At 36.1% G+C, this 24027-nt stretch overlaps 1 protein-coding gene across 8 annotated transcripts in view; it reads left to right on the forward strand.

The window, feature by feature from the left end:
* BRAF (B-Raf proto-oncogene, serine/threonine kinase) overlaps positions 1 to 24027 on the forward strand; it is a 179426-nt gene that overhangs the window by 62148 nt on the left and 93251 nt on the right. For all 8 annotated transcript variants that reach the window (XM_035700227.2, XM_049095216.1, XM_025433893.3 and 5 more), the window contains exon 2: positions 15801 to 15902. In XM_035700227.2, the coding sequence (XP_035556120.1) occupies positions 15801 to 15902 (102 nt within the window). The remainder of the gene's footprint in view (positions 1 to 15800; positions 15903 to 24027) is intronic.

Consider the following 24027-nt stretch of genomic DNA (forward strand, 5'->3'; position numbering starts at 1 on the left):
ACCTCGAACTTTATTGAGAAGTAAGATGCAGCTCACATCTCACCACCAAATATCTACAAATCTATCTGCATTAGGCTGTGTGTGTTTTCTGTCTTCCTTTCATTTGTTATCACACACCTTCCCTGACAGTTTGTTTCCTTTTTTGTGACTAAGGTCCATCTCTTAAGTCTTAAGGTCTCTGGGGCTTCTTTCCTGTAGTGAGTATCTCTTTCACATCATCAATTTCTCCCTGTTAGATTTTCCTTTAAGTCTACAAATATGCTGTGTAATCTCCCAGCCCTGGAATATATGCAAACGTGTGTAAATGTGATGACCAGATATATAAAATTCTATCCTTCTTTAGTGTCTTCTGTCCACTATTCTTGTTCCAGTTTTTATCCAATAAATTTTCTTCTCTGAATAGTTTTTCTCCTACCTCAGTGCCTGTTTCTTCCCAACTCTCTTTGTGGTCTCTTTTTTACTAGTCCTCTAAATATTGGTAGGCCTTAGGGTTGAGTCTTTGCCTACACACTCTTAGAAGTGTGCTTATTAGTATGCTGTGACACCTAAATATATCTGCTGCTTTCTCTCTCTTCCTGAGTTCTAAAACGTGTGGCCAGCTTGCCTCCTTGATCATTTTATTCACCTCTCTTGTTGATGGCATAATGCTTGCTTTCTCTCCTGCTTGATTCTCCCACTTGAGTAAATGGCATCACTGTCCGTCCTGTTGCTTCTACTGAAGTTTTGGCTATTAACTCTTATTTTTGTCTCACCTCTTCCCCATGTCTAATCCATTAACAAGTCTTATTTTCTCTACTTCTAAAATATATCCCAGATTCACCAATTTATCTCCATCCCTACTGCTGCTTCTACCTTAGTCCAAAAAGTCGACTCTCTCTTGCTGAGCCTATAACCATAGTCTCAATTGGTCTTCTCTGCATGCACTCTTGCCTCCCTATCATCCATTCTTCACTGGAGTGGTACTTAGAGGCATTATAATATTAACTGCTCTAGATTTACATTATGTAGAATTAAATTCTGGCTCTTTCTTGTTTACCAGCTCTGTGGATTTGAGCAGAATACTTAATACCTCTGTGCCACAATATTCTCATCTAGAAAACGGAATGATAATTGTCAGTAATAATGAGATATCAATCAGATTATATCTCACACACACACACACCTGGTTTGGATTCTTATTGCATTTAGAGTAAAACCAAACTACTTACCGTGGCTGTCAGGACTCTTCATAATCTGGCTTCTTGCATAATTTTTCTGACCACCTTTTGTTTTTAAGTGTCTCTTGTTTACCATACTTACCACACTTATTATTCAGGGCTTTTAACCCTTTACTCTGAAACACAACTTTTGATGGGATATATTTTCCTTTTTTTTTTTTTTTAAGACCAGTTTATTCATGTTCTTGTTTTGTGTTTGTTTGTTGTACGTAAAGATAGTGCCATTTAAAAAAATTAGTTGGTGTTTTTTAAACTGGTAACTTATCATTTTAAGTGCTAGGACCAGGGACCTACTACATTTTTCCAATTTTGTGGGAGATTTGTAAAATTTTTTGAAGTGGAATTGCTAAGTGAAATGATAGAAATGTTTTTAAACCTATGATTTCTATTGAAGTAAGTTTTTGAGACTTTACATATCCAGAAAGATTTACGTTTTACCCTCATACTTGTAGTTTTGGCTGTATATAAAATTCCAGATTCAGAATAATTTATTTTTAATTAAAAACTTTTTTTTTTTTAATTTTTATTTATTTATGATAGTCATCAGAGAGAGAGAGAGAGAGGCAGAGACACAGGCAGAGGGAGAAGCAGGCTCCATGCACCGGGAGCCCGACATGGGATTCGATCCCGGGTCTCCAGGATCGCGCCCTGGGCCAAAGGCAGGCGCCAAACCGCTGCGCCACCCAGGGATCCCTAAAAACTTTTTTTTATTGAAGTGTAGTTAACACACTTCATTACATTAGTTTCAGGTGTGCAACATAGTGACTCACAACTGTGTGTGTTATATTTGCTCACCACAGGTATAGCTACCGTCTGTCAACATACAGACATTGCCGTTCTATTGACTGTATGCCCTGTGCTGTATCTTTTATCCCAATGACTTATTTATTCCAAAACTGGAAGCCCAAACCTCTTACTCCTCTCCACCCATTTTGCCCATCTACCCACCCCCTCCCCTCTGACAACCACCAGTTCTCTGTACTTATGTGTCTGTTTCTGCCCTTTTTTTTTTTTTTTTTAAAGATTTTATTTATTCATGAGAGTCACAGAGAGAGAGAGCCAGAGACATAGGCAGAGGGAGAAGCAGCCTCCATGCAGGGAGCCCGATGTGGGACTCAATCTGGGGACTCCAGTATCACACCCTGGGCTGAAGACAGATGCTTAACTGCTGAGCCACCCAGGTGTCCCGGTTTCTGCTTTTTTGTTTGTTCATTTGTTTTGTTTTTAGATTGTTCATAGAAGTGAAATTATGGTATTTGTCATTCTCTGACTTGTTTCACTTAGCACAACACCCTCCTAGGTATTTAGAACTCTTTTTTTTTTTTCTTTTTCTTTATTTATTTATGATAGTCACACAGAGAGAGAGAGAGAGAGGCAGAGACACAGGCAGAGGGAGAAGCAGGCTCCATGCACCGGGAGCCCGACATGGGATTCGATCCCAGGACTCCAGGATCGCGCCCTGGGCCAAAGGCAGGCGCCAAACCACTGTGCCACCCAGGGATCCCCCTAGAACTCTTATTAAATGAATTTTGATCCTCCCAGATAATGTTCTTTAACATATCAATTTTTTACCTACATTATCCATCTCTGTTTTTTGTTTTGTTCTAGTCTCTGGGAATTTTCTTTAACTATTTTTTCTTTATATTGCAGATCACTACCATGGTGTTTACCAATGCTTATTCTGCTATTTAACCCTTTCTTAAATGTTTTCCTGATAACATATTTCTACTTTCTCCTTGTCTAGTCATTGTTGTTTGTTGTGAACTTTCACTTTGCTTCTATTGGATTTTCATGGTGTCTTGTTATTTTCTCTCTCTCTCTCTTTCTCTTTTTTAAAGACAGAGATTGTCTTCCTTCTTTCCTTCCTTCCTTCCTTCCTTCCTTCCTTCCTTCCTTCCTTCCTTCCTTCTTCTTTCTTTCTTCTCTTTTTTCTTTCATTTATTTTTTAAGTTGGCTCTGTACTCAATGTGGGGCTTAAACTCAGGATCCCGAGATTAAGAGTCACATGCTTTTACCAACTGAGCCAGCCAGATGCCCCTTCTTTTTTAAATTGAGATAAAATGGAGATACTATATTAGTTTTAGGTATGTAACATGATCTGCTATTTGTATATTTTGAGAAATCATCACCACAATAAGTTTAGGTAACATCTGTCACCACACATGGTCATAATTTTTTTTCTTGAGATGAGAACTCTTAAGATTTACTCTCTTAGAAATTTTGAGGGATGCCTGGGTGGCTCAGCAGTTGAGCATCTGTCTGCCTTCAGCTTAGGGCATGATCCTGGGTCCGGGATCGAGTTCTGCATCGGGCTCCATGCAAGGAACCTGCTTTACCCTCTGTCTCTGCCTCTGCCTCTCTGTGTCTCATGAATAAATAAATAAAATCTTTAAAAAAAGAAAGAAATTTTCAAATATATAGTACAATATCATTAACTATTACTCACCATGCTATTCATATCTTGTGATTCTTGACTGTATTCATATTCATGAACAAAGGACTAAGTTGATTACAGTAAAGAGTTTTGTAATTACACAGGTCTAGACTTCTAAATGGGAAGTCTGTGAGTTCTCTAAGTTTTGTGTTTTTATTTGTTGTTGTTTTTTTTTTTTCTCTAGAGCACAGGGATTGAAGTCGACAGGTTTTGGGCTACCCTAATTATAAATGTAAGGACAGCTTCTAGTATAGAAGGAGTTAACCAACTTACCACCTCAATTTCCTTCATTCTCTTCTTTCCTTTTTCAAGCATCTAAGAAAAGTATAGAGAATAATAAAATTGATCATCCATGTACTTAATAACCCAATTTTGTTGAATCATGTCTATTATCATATTTACTTCAGATTTTTTTAAACAAGAATTAGGCACAGATAAAGCACTTTATAGATCATCAAAGATAAAGCTTATCCTTTGACCCTATTCCGTTTTCTTCATCTTCAGTGATACCCATTATCTTGAATTTAGTGTTTATCATACCCATGCATGCTTCTAAATTTAAAAAAAATTTTTTTAAATTTAAATTCAGTTTAGTTAAGGGGTGCCTGGGTGGCTCAGTTGGTTCAGTGTCTGACTCTTGATTTCAGCTCAGGTCATGATTTTAGGATTGTGGGATCTGGCCTGACACCCAGCTCTGTGCTTAGTGCAGGATCTGTTTGTTCCTCTGTCTCTGCTCCACATAGCCCCCTCTTCGTACTCTAGAGTAAATAAATAAAATCTTTAAATAAATAAATTCAACTTAGTTAACATATAGTGTAGTATTAATTTCAGGGTAGATTTAGTGATTCATTACTTGTATATAACACCCAGTCCTCATTATATCAAGTGTCCTCCTTCTGCCCAATACCCAATTACCCCATTCTTCCATGCACCTCCCCTTGCTTCTAAATTTTCACCATGGGTGTATATCTTTAAACTATTAATTACATGTTTTAAAGCTGCATTTATCTTGGAATTTGGTTTTTTAATTCAATATTATGTTTTTGAGATGTATCCAAGTTGATATATTTAGCTCTTGTTCTTCATTTTGACTTATATATAGTATTTCCCCTTTTTTGGTCTGTTTTTCTTAGTGTTTTGTTTATTTTTTTCTCACCAAAAATATTTAAAAAAATCAGAGTTTAGTAGTTTTGATTTGTTTATTTACTATTTATTTGTTTAAATTCAGTTATTTAACATGTATTACTAGTTTAAGGTGGAGGTCAGTGATTTGTCAGTCTCTTAGGGAGTATTTTAGTTGATTCTGGTATTTTGCTATTATAAAATGGCTGCAGTGAATACTTCTTATACATGTTAATATTGTAATAGATGATAGTATAATGCCAATTATCAGTTGTACTGGATATTTCCAGTTTGCTCTCATGCATTTATATTCTATCCACATGTAGAATAGAAAAGCACCTATTGCTTTATATGGTTAGACCTAAATTTTTTTGCCAGTCTCATGCTTGTGAAATGATTTATTATTTGCATTTCTTTGATTACTTAATGAGATTATTTATTTATTTATTTTTAAGATTTTATGTATTTGAAATGAGGAGAGAGAGCGAACACAAACAGGAGGAGGGACAGAGGGAGAAAAAGAAGCAGTCTTCCTATTGAACAGGGAGCCGTACATGGGGCTCCATCCCAACCTGAGCTGAAAGCGGCCATTTAACTGACTGAGCCACCCACGCACTCCATGAAGTCATTTATTTTATCATGTGTCTTTTGGATAGTCTGAATTCTCTTTAGTTCAACTACCTGTTCATATATCTTTTGCCCATTTTTCTTTTGGATTAATTGACATTTTCCATAAGGATAACCAGTTACCCCAGCATTATTTATTATATGATCCATAATACATGGGCAGTCTTATTGTATATATAGTACAGTCTTACTCTCTTTATTATTTAAAACAGTTAAAAGGCTAATATCATTTTACAGTACTTTGTTAAGAATTTTAGAATCAGGGACACCTGGGTGGCTCAGCGGTCGTACATCTGCCTTCAGCTCAGGACATGATCCCAAGGTTCTGGGATCAAGTCCCGCATTGGGCTCTCTACAAGGAGCTTGCATCTCACTCTGCCTATGTCTCTGCCTCTCTCTGTGTGTCTCTCATGAATAAATAAATTAAAAAAAAAAACCTTTAAAATAAAAAAGATTTTTTTTAGAATCAGTTTGCTGAATTCCATGAAAAAATCTCAGGAATTTGTTCATTGTCTTGCACTGAATTAATTTGGGGAAAATGGAGATTATTACGATATCATGTCTTCACATTAAAGAGCATTTATGTTAGTCTTTATCAAGTGAAGGGTTAGGGCATTTACGTACACATATTACATGGTATAAATTTGAAGTAGGATTTAGTGGGAAACAGTAAGTACATGCCAGAGCATCCACAATCCCCTGAATTCTAGTATCTTTACATAGATGTGTACTTAGGGTAGACATAACTAGAATTAATATGCCAGGGGAAAAAAAATTTAAAAAAATATGCCAGGGAAAGGACTCCTAAGTAATAATTGGAGGTTGATGAAATGGTTTTATTAGAAAGGGGAGTTCTGGGGATCCCTGGGTGGCTCAGCAGTTTAGTGCCTGCCTTTGGCCCAGGGTGTGATTCTGGAGTCCCAGGATGGAGTCCCACATCAGGCTCCCTGCAGGGAGCCTACTTCTCCCTTTGCCGTGTTTCTGCCTCTCTCTCTCTCTGTGTCTCTCATGAATGAATAAATAAATAAAAATCTTAAAAAAAAAAATAGAAAGGGGAGCTCTCTGTCTCTCATCAGTCTTTTCTTGGATTGAGTAAACCCAGACCTGCTGAGTCAGCTTATTGATAGGCTACCAAGAGGAAGAAATAAACCTCTGGAATCATCTGAGTTTCTCTTCTCCATCATCTTTTATACACTTCATATTATTTTGTTGCTCCTTCCACAGAGGTCTTGCAGATCTTTTATTAGATTGATTCTCAGGGACACCTGGTTGGCTCAGTTGTTAGAGCATGCGACTCTTGATCTTGGGGTTGTGAGTTTGAGCCCCCACATTGGATGTAGAGATTACTTTGAAATAAGTAATTTTTAAAAAGAATTTATTCCTAGATTCCTAACAGTTTTTGTTGCTGTTATGAGGGGCATGTTTTTCTTATTTATTTATTTATTTATTTATTTATTTATTTATTTATTTATTTATTTTATTGTTTATATGTTTGTTTGTTTATTTAGGGAGGGAGGCGAGGAAAGAGAGAATCATAAGCAGGCTCCATGCCCAGTGCAGAGCCCAACTCGGGGCTTGATCTCAGAACCCTGAGATCATGACCTTGGCCAATGTCAAGAGTCAGACACTAACTGGTCCACCCAGACACCCCGAAGGGCATCATTTTTTTTAATTGGGTCTGGCAATGGAATACTATATAGGGTTTGTATCCTTGATCTTATATCCAGCTCTCCTGCTAAACTCTTACATTATTAGTCTTTATAGATACTAGTTTTTAGCCCTGATATTTTCTAGGTTCTCTTGGGTTTTTCTATAGATACCATGTTTCCTACAAATAATTTTTATCTCTACTGTTCCAGTTTTTATGTCCTTTTTCTTATCTTCATACTATTTAACCTCCTGTATATAATATCAGTGATATAGGTACCCTTGTCTTACACGTGACCTTTCACGTGATATTTTGCTGCAGGTTTCCTGTAGATATACTTTATTAAGTTAAAAGATCCCTATTTCTATTATTCTGAGATTTTAAGAATAAGTGAATGTTGAGCTTTTCAAAATATTCAAATTTTGATACTAATTTCTAAATTAATTGCATCATGATAAAGAAATATGGTTTGTCTGGTAATAGTTTTCTGTATTTATGAGGTATGTTATGGCCTAGAATATAACTGTTACATAGAGATAAAAAGAAAGAATAACAAAACTTGATCAGTTCCATAGAAGTCAGAAAATCAAGAAAAAGCAGGAAAGCACATAAGATGGTAGAAATAAATCAGGTATGAAAATATCAATGTGCTAAATTCTCTAATTAAAATACAGATAAATATGTTTAAACAGAACAAGCTAGCAAAAAAAAAAAAAGATACATAATTCATTTATAGTAGATACCCATGGTTGAAAGTTAAAGGATGAGGGGTACGTGGGTGGCTCAGTCAATTAAGTGTCTGACTTGATTTTGGCTCAGGTCTCAAGCTCAGTTTTGTAAGTTCAAGCCCCATTTTGGGCTCCATGCTAGGTGTGGAGTCTACTTAATTAAAAAAAAAAAAAAAGAAAAAGAAAGGTAAAAAGGCAAATAGTGATAAAATGCTGGTGTAGGTAGGTTTGTATCATAAAATAGACTTTAGGGGATCCCTGGATGGCTCAGTGGTTTAGCGCCTGCCTTTGGCCCAGGGCGTGATCCTGGAGTCCCGGGATCGAGTCCCACGTCGGGCTCCCAGCATGGAGCCTGCTTCTCCCTCCTCCTGTGTCTCTGCTCCACCCCCCCATCATAAATAAATAAATAAATCTTTAAAAAAAATAAAAAATAAAATAGACTTTAAAAGAAAAAGCATTGTTGGGGAGAATTAAAGGGGAAAAAAAGTAGGGAAAAACTCAAACCTACAGAAAAGTGGAAATAACAGTACAATAAACATTTACATGGATAATACCTACACTAACTAGTTTTGACAGTTATTAACATTTTGCTACATTTATAGGTCCTGGAAAATTATTTCGCCTGTCTAAAATATTATATTTAGGGAGATTGACAATTCCATAATCACATGTAGTACATATTTAAATTTCCACACTTTTCCTCAGAATGACTTTTATCCTCCATCCCTGAACATGTGTTGAATTAGTTGTTATCTTTTAGTTATCTTAGAGTCTTCAACTGACAGTTTTGTTTCCCGTGACATGATTTATTAAAGATACCAGGACCCTTGTCCTGCAATGTCCCACATTTTGAATTTCTTTGAATGTTATGGCTTTGACTTTCTGAGAGAAAGGTTAATGTTCTCTAGAATGTCCCATATTCTAATTCCCTGATTATTTGAATGTGGTGCTTTTAGCATATTTTTTTTATCCTAGTTATTTATTCTAAACTAGAAGCTAAGTATAAAAGTTTGGTTTAATTCTATATAAATGTTTTGCATTTTTTTTTTGTATACTTCATGAGTGATAGATAATGTGTCATTTATGTCGCATCACATTAAGAGGACTTTTTGGGTTGTCCCTCTACTAATGATTCTAAGCCACATCTCCTTGTAAAGGTGTGTGTTTCCCTTTGTCTTTAATCTGTGGAAATGCTTTGACACTATATGAATATCCTCTTCTTCATCAACTTCTCAACTAATAGCCTCCTGTGATCCTTTCCTGATTTTCTATTAGCTGGGATTTTTTTTTGCAAAAAGAGCTTCCCAAATAGGAATAAGTAGAATTTTTCCTGAAAAAAAATAAGTACATAATTCTTTTCCATTAATGTTTAATTTTCTTTTTCTTTCATTCTTTTGTTTTTTAATTTTCTAAAGATGTAACAGTCACGTACAGTGGTAGCAAATGTCACCCAATACACACTTCTTACATTTATGGACTAGTGAGATTTTATGCATGCAATCTAGTGTAGCTAATTATAGTTTTTACTATTTTTGCTGATAATCTTCCAAATTTAGCCAATAGGAGGCCTTTTAAGCTGACTCCTGTGTTATTTTGACATCTGTCTGGCACATGATGTTCCAGGATCCCTCTTCTTGAATAATAGGTGGGTCTTAGAATGCTTTAGTGTAGGCCATTTACCCTCAGTAGTTGTTACCATTGTTTTTGTTGTTAATAGTCTGTGCTTATTTAGATTTACCCTTGTGTTTATTAGTTTCTAGGTTCCCCATTTATGTTAATTTCCTGTGGCTGCTGTATCAAATGATCACAAACCTGGTGTTTTATAATACTGCAACTGTATTTTCTTAATGATTCTGAAGGTCTGAGGTCCAAAGTGGGTTTCACTGGACCAAAATCAGGGTGTCAGAAACAGTGTTCTCCCTCTACAGTACATTTCCTAGCCTTTTCCAGCTTCTAGAATTGCATTCCTTGGATTCCTTGATTCATGGAATCAACTTCAGGGCTAGCAGTGTAGCATCTTCGAATCTCTCTGGTAGAGCTTCACATTACCTAACCCTCTGTAATAAAATCTTTCTCCAATTCCATTTTATAAGGATGCTTGTAATAACATTTAGGGCCCATCCAAGATAGTCTCCCTAACTCAAGATACTTAATTGGAAAAAAATAAAGAGATACTTAATTACATCTGCAAAATTATTTTTGTATATAAGGTAATGTGTATGGGTTTTGAGGTTTAGAATGTACATATTTGGGGAGTTGTTGATCAGGCTGCCATGCCATTCTTTCTTTTACATTATTCTGGATTCAATTTCCTTTTTCTAGGTTGTCAGCTATTTTCATTTGCATCTTGACGTCATTTCATTATTCTCTGGCTTCTTTAAGTAGCCAGAAGTTATGAAATATGCTATCCAATTTATTTTTCTTTTCTCTCTGGTTGACTTTAAGAACTTTTATGCGCTTTGACTTCAACCCGCATGGTTGTGGATTTAGTTTTATCTGTCATAGCCAGGACATAGGACTTGTTGTGCTGTTCTTGAGTATTTTTTATTTTCAGTTGTTTTGGGAAATTACAGCCATCTTCTCTTCAGACATCTCTCCCATTGTCTATTTACCTTCTGAACTTACTAATTCTGTTGTCTTTCATGTTTTCCATTCACTTTTCTCTACCTTTTGGCTAATTTTCTCTTAAATTTTCTTCTAGTTCTTTAATTCTTTCTTCAGCTCTAATCTGTTTATTTCAACTGAAGTTTTATTTTAATGACTATATGATTAAAAATTCAGATCTTTATCATTTTTATGCTTCCTTTTTTATGTGTTGTCTTAAAGCTTTGAGATATTCTAGACTCATCTCAATAGAAACTTCTTTTTGTATTTTGGTCTACGATTTATTAGCTTTGATTTCTTTCTCAAGCTGATGGTGTATTTGTTTTTTATTTTAGAGGAATTACTCCAAATCTTTTCCACTAAATGATGTTGTAGCCTTCTTGCTTCTAGTACGATGATTCTTGTAGCAATTTTTCTGAAACTTTAGAACCATGTCTCTCTCTCTTTTTTTAAAGATTTTATTCGTGAGAGAGAGAGAGAGAGAGAGAAGCAGAGACATAGGCAGAGGGAGAAGCAGGCTCCATGCAGGAAGCCTGATATGGGACTCAATACCAGGATTCTAATATCATGCCCTGGGCCAAAGGCAAACGCTCAACCACTGAGGTACCTAGGCATCCCCATTTTTCTCTGTTTGAATTATTAATTTTCAATTATTGAATTATTTATCTTTGATAATAGTCATTTGTTTTTTTGGCATCTATTAGACTAGTCCTGTAATTTTCTCCTTTGATTTGTTAAAAGTATTATTTTACTGGATTCCTGATGAATGACTAGCATTAATTTGAGAGAAAGAGCAAGAGGGAGACAGGGAGGGATAGGAAAAGGAAAAAACAAGAGTTTTTCTATCCAGGCCGCCTGGGAGGCTCAGTTACTTAAGCGTCTGATTCTTTTTTTTTTTTTTTTTTTTAAGGGTTCGACTCTTGATTTCAGCTCAGGTCATGATCTCAGGGTTGTGAGATCAGGCCTGGCATTGGGCTCTGTGCTGGGCATAGAACCTGCTTAATATTCTCTGTCTTCCTCTCCCCTTGCCCTGCCCCTCTCTCTCCCTCTGCCTCTTTCTCTGTCTCTCTCCCTCTCTTAAAAAAAAAAAAGTTTTTTCTATCCTCACAGGTTGGATTATTGTGTTCTTTTTTTTCTTTGTATATTTTCTATGTCAAGTTTGGACATCTAGATTCTAGTTTCATAAAATGAATTTGGGAGACTTTCCTTTTTTATATGCTATCACCTGTTGATAATAATAAAATAATAATAATAAAATGATAATAAAAGTCCCTAGAAATGGTCAATTGTTTACTAAGATTATGTGGTTTTATTTTTTTTTAACGATTTATTTATTTATTTATTCATAGAGAAAGAGAGAGAGGCAGAGACACAGGCAGAGGGAGAAGCAGGCCCCCTGTGGGGAGCTCGACATGGAACTTGATCCCGGGTCTCCAGGATCATACCCCGGGCTGCAGGCAGTGATAAACCGCTGGGCCACCCGAGCTGCCCGATTACATGGTTTTAATTGCTGTGGTCCACTAAAGAGATGAAATAGGACAGGAGATCTTCTAGTATCCCTCCCTCCTTTTTTAAAGATTTTATTTGTTTATTCATGGGAGACGCAGAGAGAGAGAGGCAGAGACACAGGCAGAGGGAGAAGCAGGTTCCATGCAGGGAGCCTAATGTGGGACTCGATCCCAGGACTCCAGGATCATGCCCTGAGCTGAAGGCAGGCGCCAAACCACTGAGCCACCCAGGCGTCCCTTCTAGTACGTTTCTTGAATTGTTTTTGTTTTTAATTTGTTGAAACAGATTTTCTTCAGTTTTTTCCAAGAAAACATTTTAAAGCCAAAACTATGGATCTCCTCTTAGTTTTACAATATCTTATGCTACCTTTTTAAAAAATTTATTTTTAGAGAGTGAACACATGGGTATACACACACGAGTACAGTGAGGGGAGGGGGGCAAAAGAGAGGGAGAGAGAGAATCCCAAGCAGACACCCTCTGAGCACAGCGCCCGTTGCAGGACTCAGTCTCAGTACCTTGAGATTGTGACCTGAGCCAAAATCAAGAATTGGATGCTGAACCGACTGAACCACTTAGGTGCCCCTTATTCTACTTTTTAATGTATTTCTATTTTATAAGTATCATCAGAGTTCTTTCTCTTAATCTTCTGGGGAAATCTGAAATAATTTTTTCTCCCAGACTCATCTTCTCTAATTTCAACCAGACCTAATAGTGATTTTTCTTCGTTTTTTGGATATTAAATTACTTTTGTTTGAAGAGGTAAGAAATCTTATTTCTGGATGTTAATGATCTCACCTTGCCTTCTCACTAAACCTATCATTTTCTATTCCCATGCAAAAAAAAATTATTTTCATCAGTTTTAGTCAACTCCATTCCCTCATTTCTCTCATGCTCATTCTCTTTCTCTAATCCAATTTTTTTTTCCTTTTTCTCTTCCATCCCTTGAGGGAGTGATTCTTTACACTAACTGCACATGAGTTTTATCTATGGAACTTTAAAAGGGGGGGGGGGCAGAGCTATGGATTATAAAGTCTTCAATTTGCTGGCCTGGAAAGAATCACTAAACTAGGATTAGTTTTTTCTCTCTTACCCTAAAGAGACAGCTTGAATCTTAGCTTCAACACTAATTGAATACTTTTTATGAGTAAGACCCAAGATAAGTGATGACAAGGAAACAAAAGATGAATAGAGCATGTTTCTGATCTTAAAGCAGCTAATAGACATGAAAAAACATAATCAATTTTAGGATATCAAAAGCAGTTCTGCCTAGGTAGGCAATGAACTCATCATGAAGAGTTTATCATTAAAAAAAAAGAGTTTATCATTTTCTGAGATAAAGAGACTACAGGAAAAAAATGGGGTATTGCGGGTTAGATCAGAAGTTAGTCTTTGAACATGTTAAGTTTGAGATGTCTTTTCGTTTTCTTAGTAGAGATGTTCAGTAGGCATTTGGACAAAAAGAATCTGGAGTTGAGAGGACAGAGCTGGCTTTAAAAATTTGGGCTTCATCAGTTCATATTTGACATATGAAACCACAAGATAGAATAAGATCACCTGGGGAATAAGCATGGCTACAGAAAAGAAGGCATCTAACACTTTTGGGGGAATATGAAAAGTTAGCCATGGAGTCATAAAGGAAAATGTTGTGATCTCTGACCATAGAAAGAAAAGGAAAATTTCTATCATTGCTTCTCAGATTTTAATATGAATCATTTTGTCGAAGTTTAGTATGTCTGAAATGGGGCTTCTAACATTCTTCCCGAAGATTATGCTGCTAATCGTCTATAGACCAAACTTTGAGTAGCTAGATTTTGTATGACAAATGAGACATAAAGTGAAAAGCAATAAAAGATTGTAACATTTAGAGGAGAATAAAGATTAATAATCTAAAATATCTAGAGTAAAAGGGTACCTATGAATTAGCAAGAAAAAAATAGAATAAAAAATATGGATAGGGAATTTTCCAAAGAGAAATGTAAATGTCCAATGAAAATGAAAAATGTTCAGTTTTCTGGAAAATAGAAATGTAAACAACAAGATCACCTTTTCCCCTTCAGATTGGCAAAAGTTTCAACTTTTGGTATTATGCAGTGTTGGTGGAATTATGAGGAAAAGGGCATAAGGATGACTTACACCCTCTTAATGGGAGTGTGGCTTAGTACTTTTCTTCTTTTGTTTTTTTTTTTTTTTTAAAGATTTTATTTATTCATAGAGACAGAGAGAGAGTCAGAGACACAGGCAGAGGGAGAAGCAGGCATCATACAGAGAGCCTGACGTGGGACTCGATCCAGGGTCTTCAGGATCACGCCCTGGGCTGCAGGCGGCGCTAAACCGCTGCGCCACTGGGGCTGCCCACTTTTCTTCTTTTGAAAGACGATTTGACACATTTATTAAATATTTTAGGGCACGTAACTTTGAGTTCAGGAATCCTGTGCCTTGATATCTAAAAGAGAAACTTGTACCCTTGCCCAGAAAGGCAGCTCAGGACTATTCATTGAAACATTGTTGGAAGTGGAGAAAAATGGAATAAACTAAATCTCCTCTAGTAAGAGAATTATTAAACCAAACGTCTTGAAGCCCCCTTGTTCACCTATCTACTCTCTCGTACATTTTTAAATTATAGCAGTAGTTTAAAAGGCCATAATTTCTAGTATATATTATATTTATGCTGTTCATTTTTGGTCATACCTTAGGATTCCAGATTTAGATTTGGAATCTAAACGCATACTCTATGCAGCTCATAGAGTATCTAGCGTGTAGTGTAATTGGAAAACATGTTCTCTAACCACTCAGATAAATTGGGACTCATTCTTCACCAAAGGAAAAAAAACCTGACTTATAAAAGAAACATGTAATATGTGCCTATACTCTATAACCATTCAACTTCTGAATTCTAGGCTGGCTGGCTGGATAAGTAAATGGATGAGGCTTGGAATCCTGCCAAGAATTTGTTTCATTGATAAAGTCTTGATTTTAATTACTACCTACCCCTCCCCTCTTCTTTTCTCTCAAACGATTTTTCCCTCTTGTTTGTCAGTTACTTTGAAGTTTATACGTCTCAGAACAATGCACCTTAGTAGGATTTGAGATGGTTAAGAATTTTGCCTTTCTTATATAGAGTGGAGAATTATAATGTGATTTTAAAGGGAAAGGAGAAAAAGAGAACTAATTTTCAAACAGATCAGTTAGGAAGAATATATAAAGACTTTGAGAATCTGGAAATTGTTTCTCCTAAAATCATCTATGTCCACCCACTATTAGATTGCTGTTGAAGTTTGAAGATCATCAAAATAAGCAGTGTCGTAATATTACCAAATGAATGTATCTGTACTTAACCACTTTATTATTTTTTCCTTTAACAGTCATTTTAAAGAAGTAAAATATGTATGTATTGACATTGAAAGAATTTTTGAGGCATGTTGTTCAGTGAAAAAAGCAAATGTTAAAAATATTTTTTACATATAATAAATTTGTATATATATGTATTTGTAGATTTTATATATGTGTGAATTATGATATTTACTTAAATAAAAAGGAAATAAAATGTGGAAAAGATGCATAACAAACATCCTAATTAAAAAAAAAAATAGCACTAAAAAAGAAATAGCACTTAAGTTTTTGGCAAGGGGCCCAGGAACATGGGGTAGGTAAAAAGAGATTTTCATCATTTATTCTGAATACTTATGTATTATTTGAATTTTTACAGTTGAGAATTTATTGTATTTCTAGTATAGAAAAGAGTTTTAAGATGTTTAATAATAAACAGGAAAAATTACTATATTAAATGATCTCACAGGTCTCTAAGCCCTAAATTTCAAGGAACATTGGCAGTTACTGTAATATTTTAATAAAAATATTCTAATTCATATCCTAAATGATTTTTTAAAATATTCTTTTAAAATATTTTTCAGGTGTGGAATATCAAACAAATGATTAAGTTGACACAGGAACATATAGAAGCCCTATTGGACAAGTTTGGTGGGGAGCATAATCCACCATCAATATATCTGGAGGTAAGCTTTTGAGTATCATATCTGTTATAATTTTGAGAATAAAAACATGAATGTATCATGAGCATTTGTACTGGTAATATTGTTTCTCTTAGAGGATGAGATGAGAAAGGGGAAGGTGAATTACATTTGTCTTTATTATACTTCTTAATTTTGTTTCACTTGTTACAGTAATATGTGGTATTTTGTAAGTTGGAAAATATCCAGAATAAAGGAAAAGAGGTGTATAAACTTAAAAATACTACTCTGATAAAAAACTTATTTTAAAAAGAGAGAGAGGGAAAACATTTAGTTGTGGAGGTTAGGAAACTAGTTACCATATTAGGATATGGGGTGAAATTTATAAATATCTTTTTTCCAGAACAACCCCCACCCCCCAGATTGGTTTTTGCTTTCTTAATAATAATTTATAATACTTAAATAGCTCAGGGAAGTCTGGGTGGCTCAGTGGTTGAGCATCTGCCTTTGGCTCAGGGCAGTGATCCCAGGGCCCTGGGATTGAATCCCCCATCGCACCTCCCCCCACCCCGGTGGGGAGCCTTCTTCTCCCTCTGCTATGTCTCTGCCTCTTTCTCTGTGTCTCTCATGAATAAATAAATAAAATCTTTAATAAATAAATAGTTCAAAGTTGCTTAGCTGTACTGTTTTAATAGTGCCTTTAGGCTTTTGTATCAAGCCTTGAGCATCATTGTAAAATTTAGAGAGTAGTTAGTAATTGTTCTTAATACTATGACGTAGTAGTTACTACTGGCATCAGTTTCCTCATGTAAGTCACTCAGGTTCCATGATGAACATGCCAGTAGGAAATCTAGTAGTCGGGCTTCACAGCCTATGCTGCTCACCACTGCATATAGTGCCTGTCTCTGTAAAAGCTAGCTTCAGCTGTAATCACTAATCATACAGGAATCTAGCCCTAAATTACAAATGGGCAGGTTACCATTTGCTTCCAAATGCCAGTTTTTTAGGCATGTATTTTGATAGACTCCTAAACTAAATTTCTAAATTCGTAATCTACTTGCTTTTAAAGGGTACATTAAATCTTAAAAGTTAAGTTTGCATTTCTAAAATAAATTTGGAAGTTTGATAATAACCATTAATAAACTATTGTCTTCTTCATATGGCTTATCCCAGAGCATACTGCCAGATATCAGTACTAGGACTCGAATTCATACCTCTAAAGACTAGTTAGTGTACTTTCTAATATTCCTTGCTGATTTACTTTTATGTCTGAGGAGCGTAAGTACAGGAGTCATAAAGAGGCAGAGTCCTGGTGAAAATAGTAATTCTTTGTTAATTAGAATTAGACAACTTAACCAGCTGTTTTTCTGCCAGCCATTTCTTTGTCTTGGGAGATTTTCCTCCTGCTTAGTTGTAATACATTTACATCAGTACCTGTGTTTTGAGTATAGCAAAGATTCACTTCCCCCTCCAAACTCACTCTTTCAGGCTTTTTACTCTTGAAATTACATTTGGTGAGGACAACATACAGCAAACCATACCTCATAGATTATATCATGAGCATGTAGAGCCTTATTCTCAGTGACAAACACTACACAATTTCTCTGTAGAAGGTGCTATAATATATAAGTGACCTTGGAGTTACACAGGCCCTTTGTTTGAATCCTAGCTGTGCCTTAGTTTATACAGATAGGTTACCTAACCTTCCTGTACCTCACCTCATTGGTAAAATTGGAGTACTGTCATACATGTAGTAATTTAGGGTTTACTTAAGTTTATAATTGCAAAATAACATCTTCTTGACATATTGTGCTCCATAATTTTTTGATTCATTCATTCAAATATTTATTGAGTACTTGTTTATATTTATGCTTTTCTAGGCTTTAGGAATATAGCAGAAAAACCACTTTGTCTTTAAGCAGGTTGTATTTTTATCAGGGGATGACATTACAGGCAATAAACATTGAACTTACACCATTTGATACACTATGAAGAGGAGCCTGCCTGGAGATGACAGTATTTTTCCCTGGGGAAAGTTGACCAGAGGAAAGACCTTTGGGTACTGATACTTAAAGGCCCTTCAGTGAGAAACCAAGTCTCCTCATTATCCACTGAAACCCACCATTCTGCTTTCTTTCTCTAGGAGTCTGATTGCGCTAGGAACCTCAAATATATGGAATTATACAACATTTGTCCTTTTGTGACAAGCTTATTTAGCATAATGTCTTCAAGGTCCATCCATGTTGTAGTATAGGTCAAAATTTCCTTGCTAAATAAGGCTAAATAATATTGCACATTTTGTTATCTGTTCATCTATCAGTGGATACTAGTGGTTGATCGTTTCTACCTTTCTGTTATCATGATTAATGCTGATATTACTCCTTTTGACTATAAACCCAGAAGTGGACTTACTAAATCATGTGGTAATTCTGTATTTCATTTTTTAAACAATTGCCATACTGTTTTCCATATCAGCAGTCTTTTACATTCCTATTAGCAGTACACAGGAGCTCCCTTTACTCCTCATCCTTGCTGACACTTTCTGTGTGTGTTTATATAATAGCTATCCTAATGAGTGTGAAATGGTATTTCATGGTTTTGATTTGCATTTCCCCATGACTAATGTTGAGCATCTTTTCATGTGCTTATTGGCCATTCCTATTCTGTGGAGAAATGTCTAAGTCTTACCCATTTTTTAATTGGGTTGTTTGTTTTGTTGTTGAGTTGTGGGAGTTCTTTATGTACTTCAAGTATCAGTCCTAATTAGATACATGATTACATGATTTGCAGATATTTTTTTCTATTCTACGGGTTCCCTTTTCACTCTGTTGATTATATCCTTTGTGCAAAAGTTTTTATTTTGATGATGTCTAGCTTACTTATTTTTTCGTCTTGTTGCCTGTGCTTTTGGTATCATATCCCAGAAATCATTACCAGATCTAGTGTCATGAAACTTTTTTTCTGTTGCCCTCTAAGATTCATAATTATAATTAGCCCTTATATTGAGGTTTCTGATCCATTTTGAGTTAATTTCTCTGTATGGTATAAGGTAAAGGTTCAGCTTCATTCTTTTGCATGTATATATCCAGTTTTCCCAGCCCCATTTGCTGAAAAGACCGTCCTTTCCCATTGTATAGAAACTTTTGATATGTGCCCTTGTCAAAAATCATTTGACCATGTATGTGAGAATTTGTTTCTGGGCTCTTTTCTTTTCCACTGGTATTTATGTCCAACTTTATGCCAATTTATACTATACTGATTTGATTACTGTAGCTTTGTAATAAGTTTTGGAATCAGGAAGTGTGAGACCTCTAACTTTGTTTTACTTTTTTTTTTTTTTAAAGATTTTATTTATTCATGAGAGACAGAGAGAGAGAGAGGCAGAGACACACAGGCAGAGGGAGAACCAGGCTCCATGCAGGGAGCCCGACACAGGACTCGATTCTGGGACTCCAGGATCATGCCTTGGGCTAAAGGCAGACGCCAAACTGCTGAGCCACCCAGGGATCCCCTTTGTTTTCCTTTTTAGGATTGTTTTGGCTATTCAGTATCCCTTGAGATTTCATATTAATTTCAGGGTACATTTTTCTATTTCTGAAACACTTTGGGATTTTGATGGAGATTGAATTCATAGATTGCTTTGGATAGTATTTGACATCTTAGGAGTTCTTAAGTCTTAAATATAAATGGATAGCTAAGGGACACCTGAGTGGCTCCATGGTTGAGCATCTGCCTTTGGCACAGGTCATGGTCCTGGGGTCCTGGGATAGAGTCCCGCATCACACTCCCTTTACAGATCCTGCTTCTCCCTCTGCCTGTGTCTCTGCCTCTCTCTATGTCTCTCATGAATAAGTAAAATCAGATAGATAGATAGATAGATAGATAGATAGATAGATAGATAGATAAAGAATAACCAAGTATTGGAAGAAAGCTTCTAATAGGAATAGTAAAAATGGCCAAAAGGAACTCAGAAGCAGTGCAGAGAACAGATGAAAACCTGAAAATGACTATAATTTACAGAGATAAGACAGTCCATTTTTGTTTCACGACTGTACAAAAGTCTTAATCGAGCACAAGATAGAGCTTTTGGTATTAAAATAATTAAAATAGTAAAATAGTAAGTAGAAAATGTAAATATATATGTGTATGTTTGTCTCTACATATAAGTAAGTGTTGTAAGATGAAGAAATCTCTAGAAAGGCAAATAAGAACAAAGATGGAAAATATAAGAGGAAGATGAGAAAAATTAGAGAATAAATCTAGGAGATCTATAAGAATTACAGCTGTTTTTAGCTACAAAAAAACAAAATACCAAAGGAGGGGAAAAAAAAAAAAAAAAAAAGGACACCTGGGTGGCTCAGCTGTTGAGCGCCTGCCTTTGGCCCAGGGCATCAGGACATGATCCTAGGGACCCGGGATTGAGTACCGCATCAGGCTCCCTGTAGGGAGCCTGCTTTTCTCTCTGCCTATGTCTCTGCTTCTCTCTCTGTGTCTCTCATGAATAAATGGGTAAAATCTTAAAAAAAAAAAAAAAAAGGAAGGAAGGAAAGAAAAGAAAAGAAAAGAACACCTAATCACAAGTTGCCCAAACAAGTAGGAATTTTATTTTCCTCTCCTATAACAAGAAGCATGGAGTAAATTATTTTAACATTGGTCCTACAGCTCAAAGGTGTCATATGCTGGGGGGAGCTCTGCAATCCTTTTGGCTTTTCTGTCATGACTGCAGCAGATCTGTATGCTTTCATAGGACACCTCAGAGCAGCAACCCGGGATCAGAGAGGCTCTCTTGTGTTCGGAGCTCTTTCAAGGAGGAAGTTTTTCCCTCCAAATCCCCTGTAAGCCTTTTCCTTTACATCTCATCAGCTGGAATGGAGTCCCATACATCCCTACACCAGTACTGTGTACATTTCTTGAAATAAGAGGCTAAAAAGTGGAAGTTTTTCCAGTGTTCACAATTTGGCTTCAGATTAGTTTGAGCACTGGCAAGTAGAAGTTATGCTAGTTATTTCATTCCATACCATTTTAACATGAGAAATAGTGTTTCCTATATGTTTGATGTTTCCACAGGAGGATAAATCTTAACCTATCCCAGCATCTCTTCCTTGTAACAGAACAGAGTGAATTGAGCTACATCACGATCAGAAATCCTCTTTTCTTTTTCTCCTTGTACTAATTTAATTTAAAAACTTTTAAGTTTATTTAAGCTTTTAAGTTGTTCTAGATTTTCTCCTACCGACATGAATAATAATTAAAATTCTGTTGATTCCCTTGATGATAACTATAGTGAAATGAGCTATAGTGCTCTAAAGAATTTCAAATTAAAAAAAAAAAGAATTTCAAATTTGTCTTTTTAATATTTGGTTCCCTTTTTAAATTATCATGAGGAAAAGATAAGTCATTTCCCAGAATTTTTTGTTTTTCTCCCAATTGTTGTCTCTTCACTTATCCAACAAATTATTTGAATCCCTTCTGTTTATAAGATACAATGTTAGATGCTCTTCTAGTAGTAAATTCTTTATTTGGACCTGATATATATTGAATTCCAGAAGTAAAGTAATAGTGTTTTTGGGAGTCACCCTGCTTATCTAGTGTTACATACTGAGTCTTAGCTTCCACAGAAATCAATCAATCTATCTACCTTACCTACCTACCAACCTACCAGGGTTCCCTGCAGACAGATAGATGAAAACAGTAGTAACTCCTAACATTTATGGAATTCCTGCTATATACCGGGACTGTTCCAAGCATATAGTAGATTCTTTAGTCTTTAACCTACCCTAAGAGTTACACTTCTTATTTTCATTTTATAAAGATGAGGAAACTCAGGCGCATAGCAGTTCAATAACTGGCTAAGGCTACACAATTAGTATATAGCCAAACTCTGAATCTAGACATTCTGAATTCAGAGTCTGCTCTTAACTTCTATATCATTATGATGCTGACAGCCTTTTTGATCTTTAATCTGTGTAGAATCCAGGATAATGCAGAGAAATTTTATTAAAATGAAAGAATCCTAGAAGCAAGGTGCTTCCTGTGGAATGCAGAGCAGTTCATTAAATAGCATTTTTGGGTAGTCTGCAAGATTTCATTGTATCTTGTGAGATGAAGGTTAGTAAGAATAAATTTAATGAACTAATGATAAAATTTTTTTTTATTTTACTTCTTTTTCCTATTTGTTTAAAGTAGATCCTTAGTTTTCCTCCCTTTTTTTTTTTTTTTTTCCAAATGGTGGTGGCAGGGCCACTCATTTTGGGAGGGGCGGCTCCGTTTCTGATCTTTATTTTTTTTTTATTTTTATTTATTTATGATAGTCACAGAGAGAGAGAGAGGCGCAGAGACACAGGCAGAGGGAGAAGCAGGCTCCATGCACCGGGAGCCCGATGTGGGATTCGATCCCGGGTCTCCAGGATCGCGCCCTGGGGCAAAGGCAGGCGCCAAACCGCTGTGCCACCCAGGGATCCCCTTTCCTCCCATTTTTATTGAGAAATGCTTCACATACCATAAGATTCACTTTTTTGAAGTATACCATTCAGTGGTTTTATTTATTTATTTATTTTTTAAGATTTTATTTATTCATGAGAGATACAGAGAGAAACACAGGCAGAGGGAGAAGCAGGCTCTGTGCAGCAAGCCCAATGTGGGACTTGATCCAGGGACCCCGGGATCAGGCCCTGAGTCAAAGGCAGACACTCAACTGCTGAGCCACTCAGGCATCCCAGTTTTTTAATATGTGCACAGAGTTGTGCAGTCATCACCAATTCCATCACTAATTCCAAAATATTTTCTTTTTTAAAAAAGATTTATTTATTTATTCATGAGAGACACAGAGACAGAGACATAGTGGAAGGAGAAGCAGGCTCCCCGCAGGAAGCCTGATGCAGGACTCAATCCCAGGACCCCGGGATCACAACCTGAGCCAAAGGCAAATGCTCAACCACTGAGCCACCCAGTTGCCCCCAAAATATTTTTATTACCCCAAAAAGAGACCCTTTACCCATTAGCAGTCATTCCTTTCAGCCCCTGGCAACCACTAATCTGCTTTATATTTCTGTAGATTTGCCTTTTCGGACAGTTTATGTAATGGAATCATACATGATGTGGCATTTTGTGACAGGCTGTTTTCATTTAACATGTTTTCAAAATTCATCCATGTTGTAGCATGTAGCATTCATTCTTTTTTGTTCCATTGTATGCATATACAAATTTCGCTTATCCATTTATCAATTGTTGGATGTTTGAGTTCCCTCTTTTTTGGCTATCACAAATAAAGCTATTATGCTATTTATTGCTCTTTCGTTAGTAAAGTAAAAATTGGAGGATGAAGGAAGGGAGCCAAAGAAGCACAGAAGAGGTTAGAGTAATTATAGTGAAAAATGTAATATCATGATACTGAAAAATAAGTAAAATTTTTCAGGTAGTAGCGTGAAGGACTAATTTCCATGAATTGATGATGGAATTAATTGGCTTTGTCTTACTAATTTCTTACTAACCTGAAAGAAAGAATGGAGTAATTGAATGTTAGGATTTGACAAGCAATTTGGTAAAAGAATAAGAATGAGCCAGAGAATCAGAGATGTTATTGGTGGCATTGAAATGGTGAGCCACAAAGTAGGGGAGTTAAGACAGTGAAGGCTCAGTTCTAAGAAACTTGAAAGGATTAATGTTGTTCATGCACAGATTAATGTAGTGAGATGGAAACTTAAGAAGATGTGCTCACGGGGATCCCTGGGTGGCTCAGCAGTTTGGCTTCTGCCTTTGGCCCAGAGCACGGTCCTGGGGTCCTGGGATTGAGTCCCACATCGGGCTCCCGCCATGGAGCCTGCTTCTCCGTCTGCCTGTGTCTCTGCCTCTCTCTCTCTGTGTCTATCATGAATAGATAAGTAAATCTTAAAAAAAAAAAAAGAAGAAGAAGATGTGCTCAGGGACAGGAGAAATTCCAAATTGAGATCTTCTCATCATTTGGAACTCCTGGATCTGGAAGGTAGAGTGAAAAATAAATACTGTAAGACATAAGAGATTTAGAGAACTTCAAGGCAGGAATGTTAAAATCCACATTGAATGCAGTAAAGATAATGGAAAGAAATGAGCCCAGCCATGTACAGAAGGCAGACAAGTGACTTGATTGTGGCTGTGAGGATGGAGGAAGGTGGAATTAAGTAAATGCTTTGTA

This window comes from Canis lupus, chromosome 16 (assembly GCF_003254725.2).
Source record: "Canis lupus dingo isolate Sandy chromosome 16, ASM325472v2, whole genome shotgun sequence".
Lineage (NCBI taxonomy): Eukaryota > Metazoa > Chordata > Mammalia > Carnivora > Canidae > Canis > Canis lupus.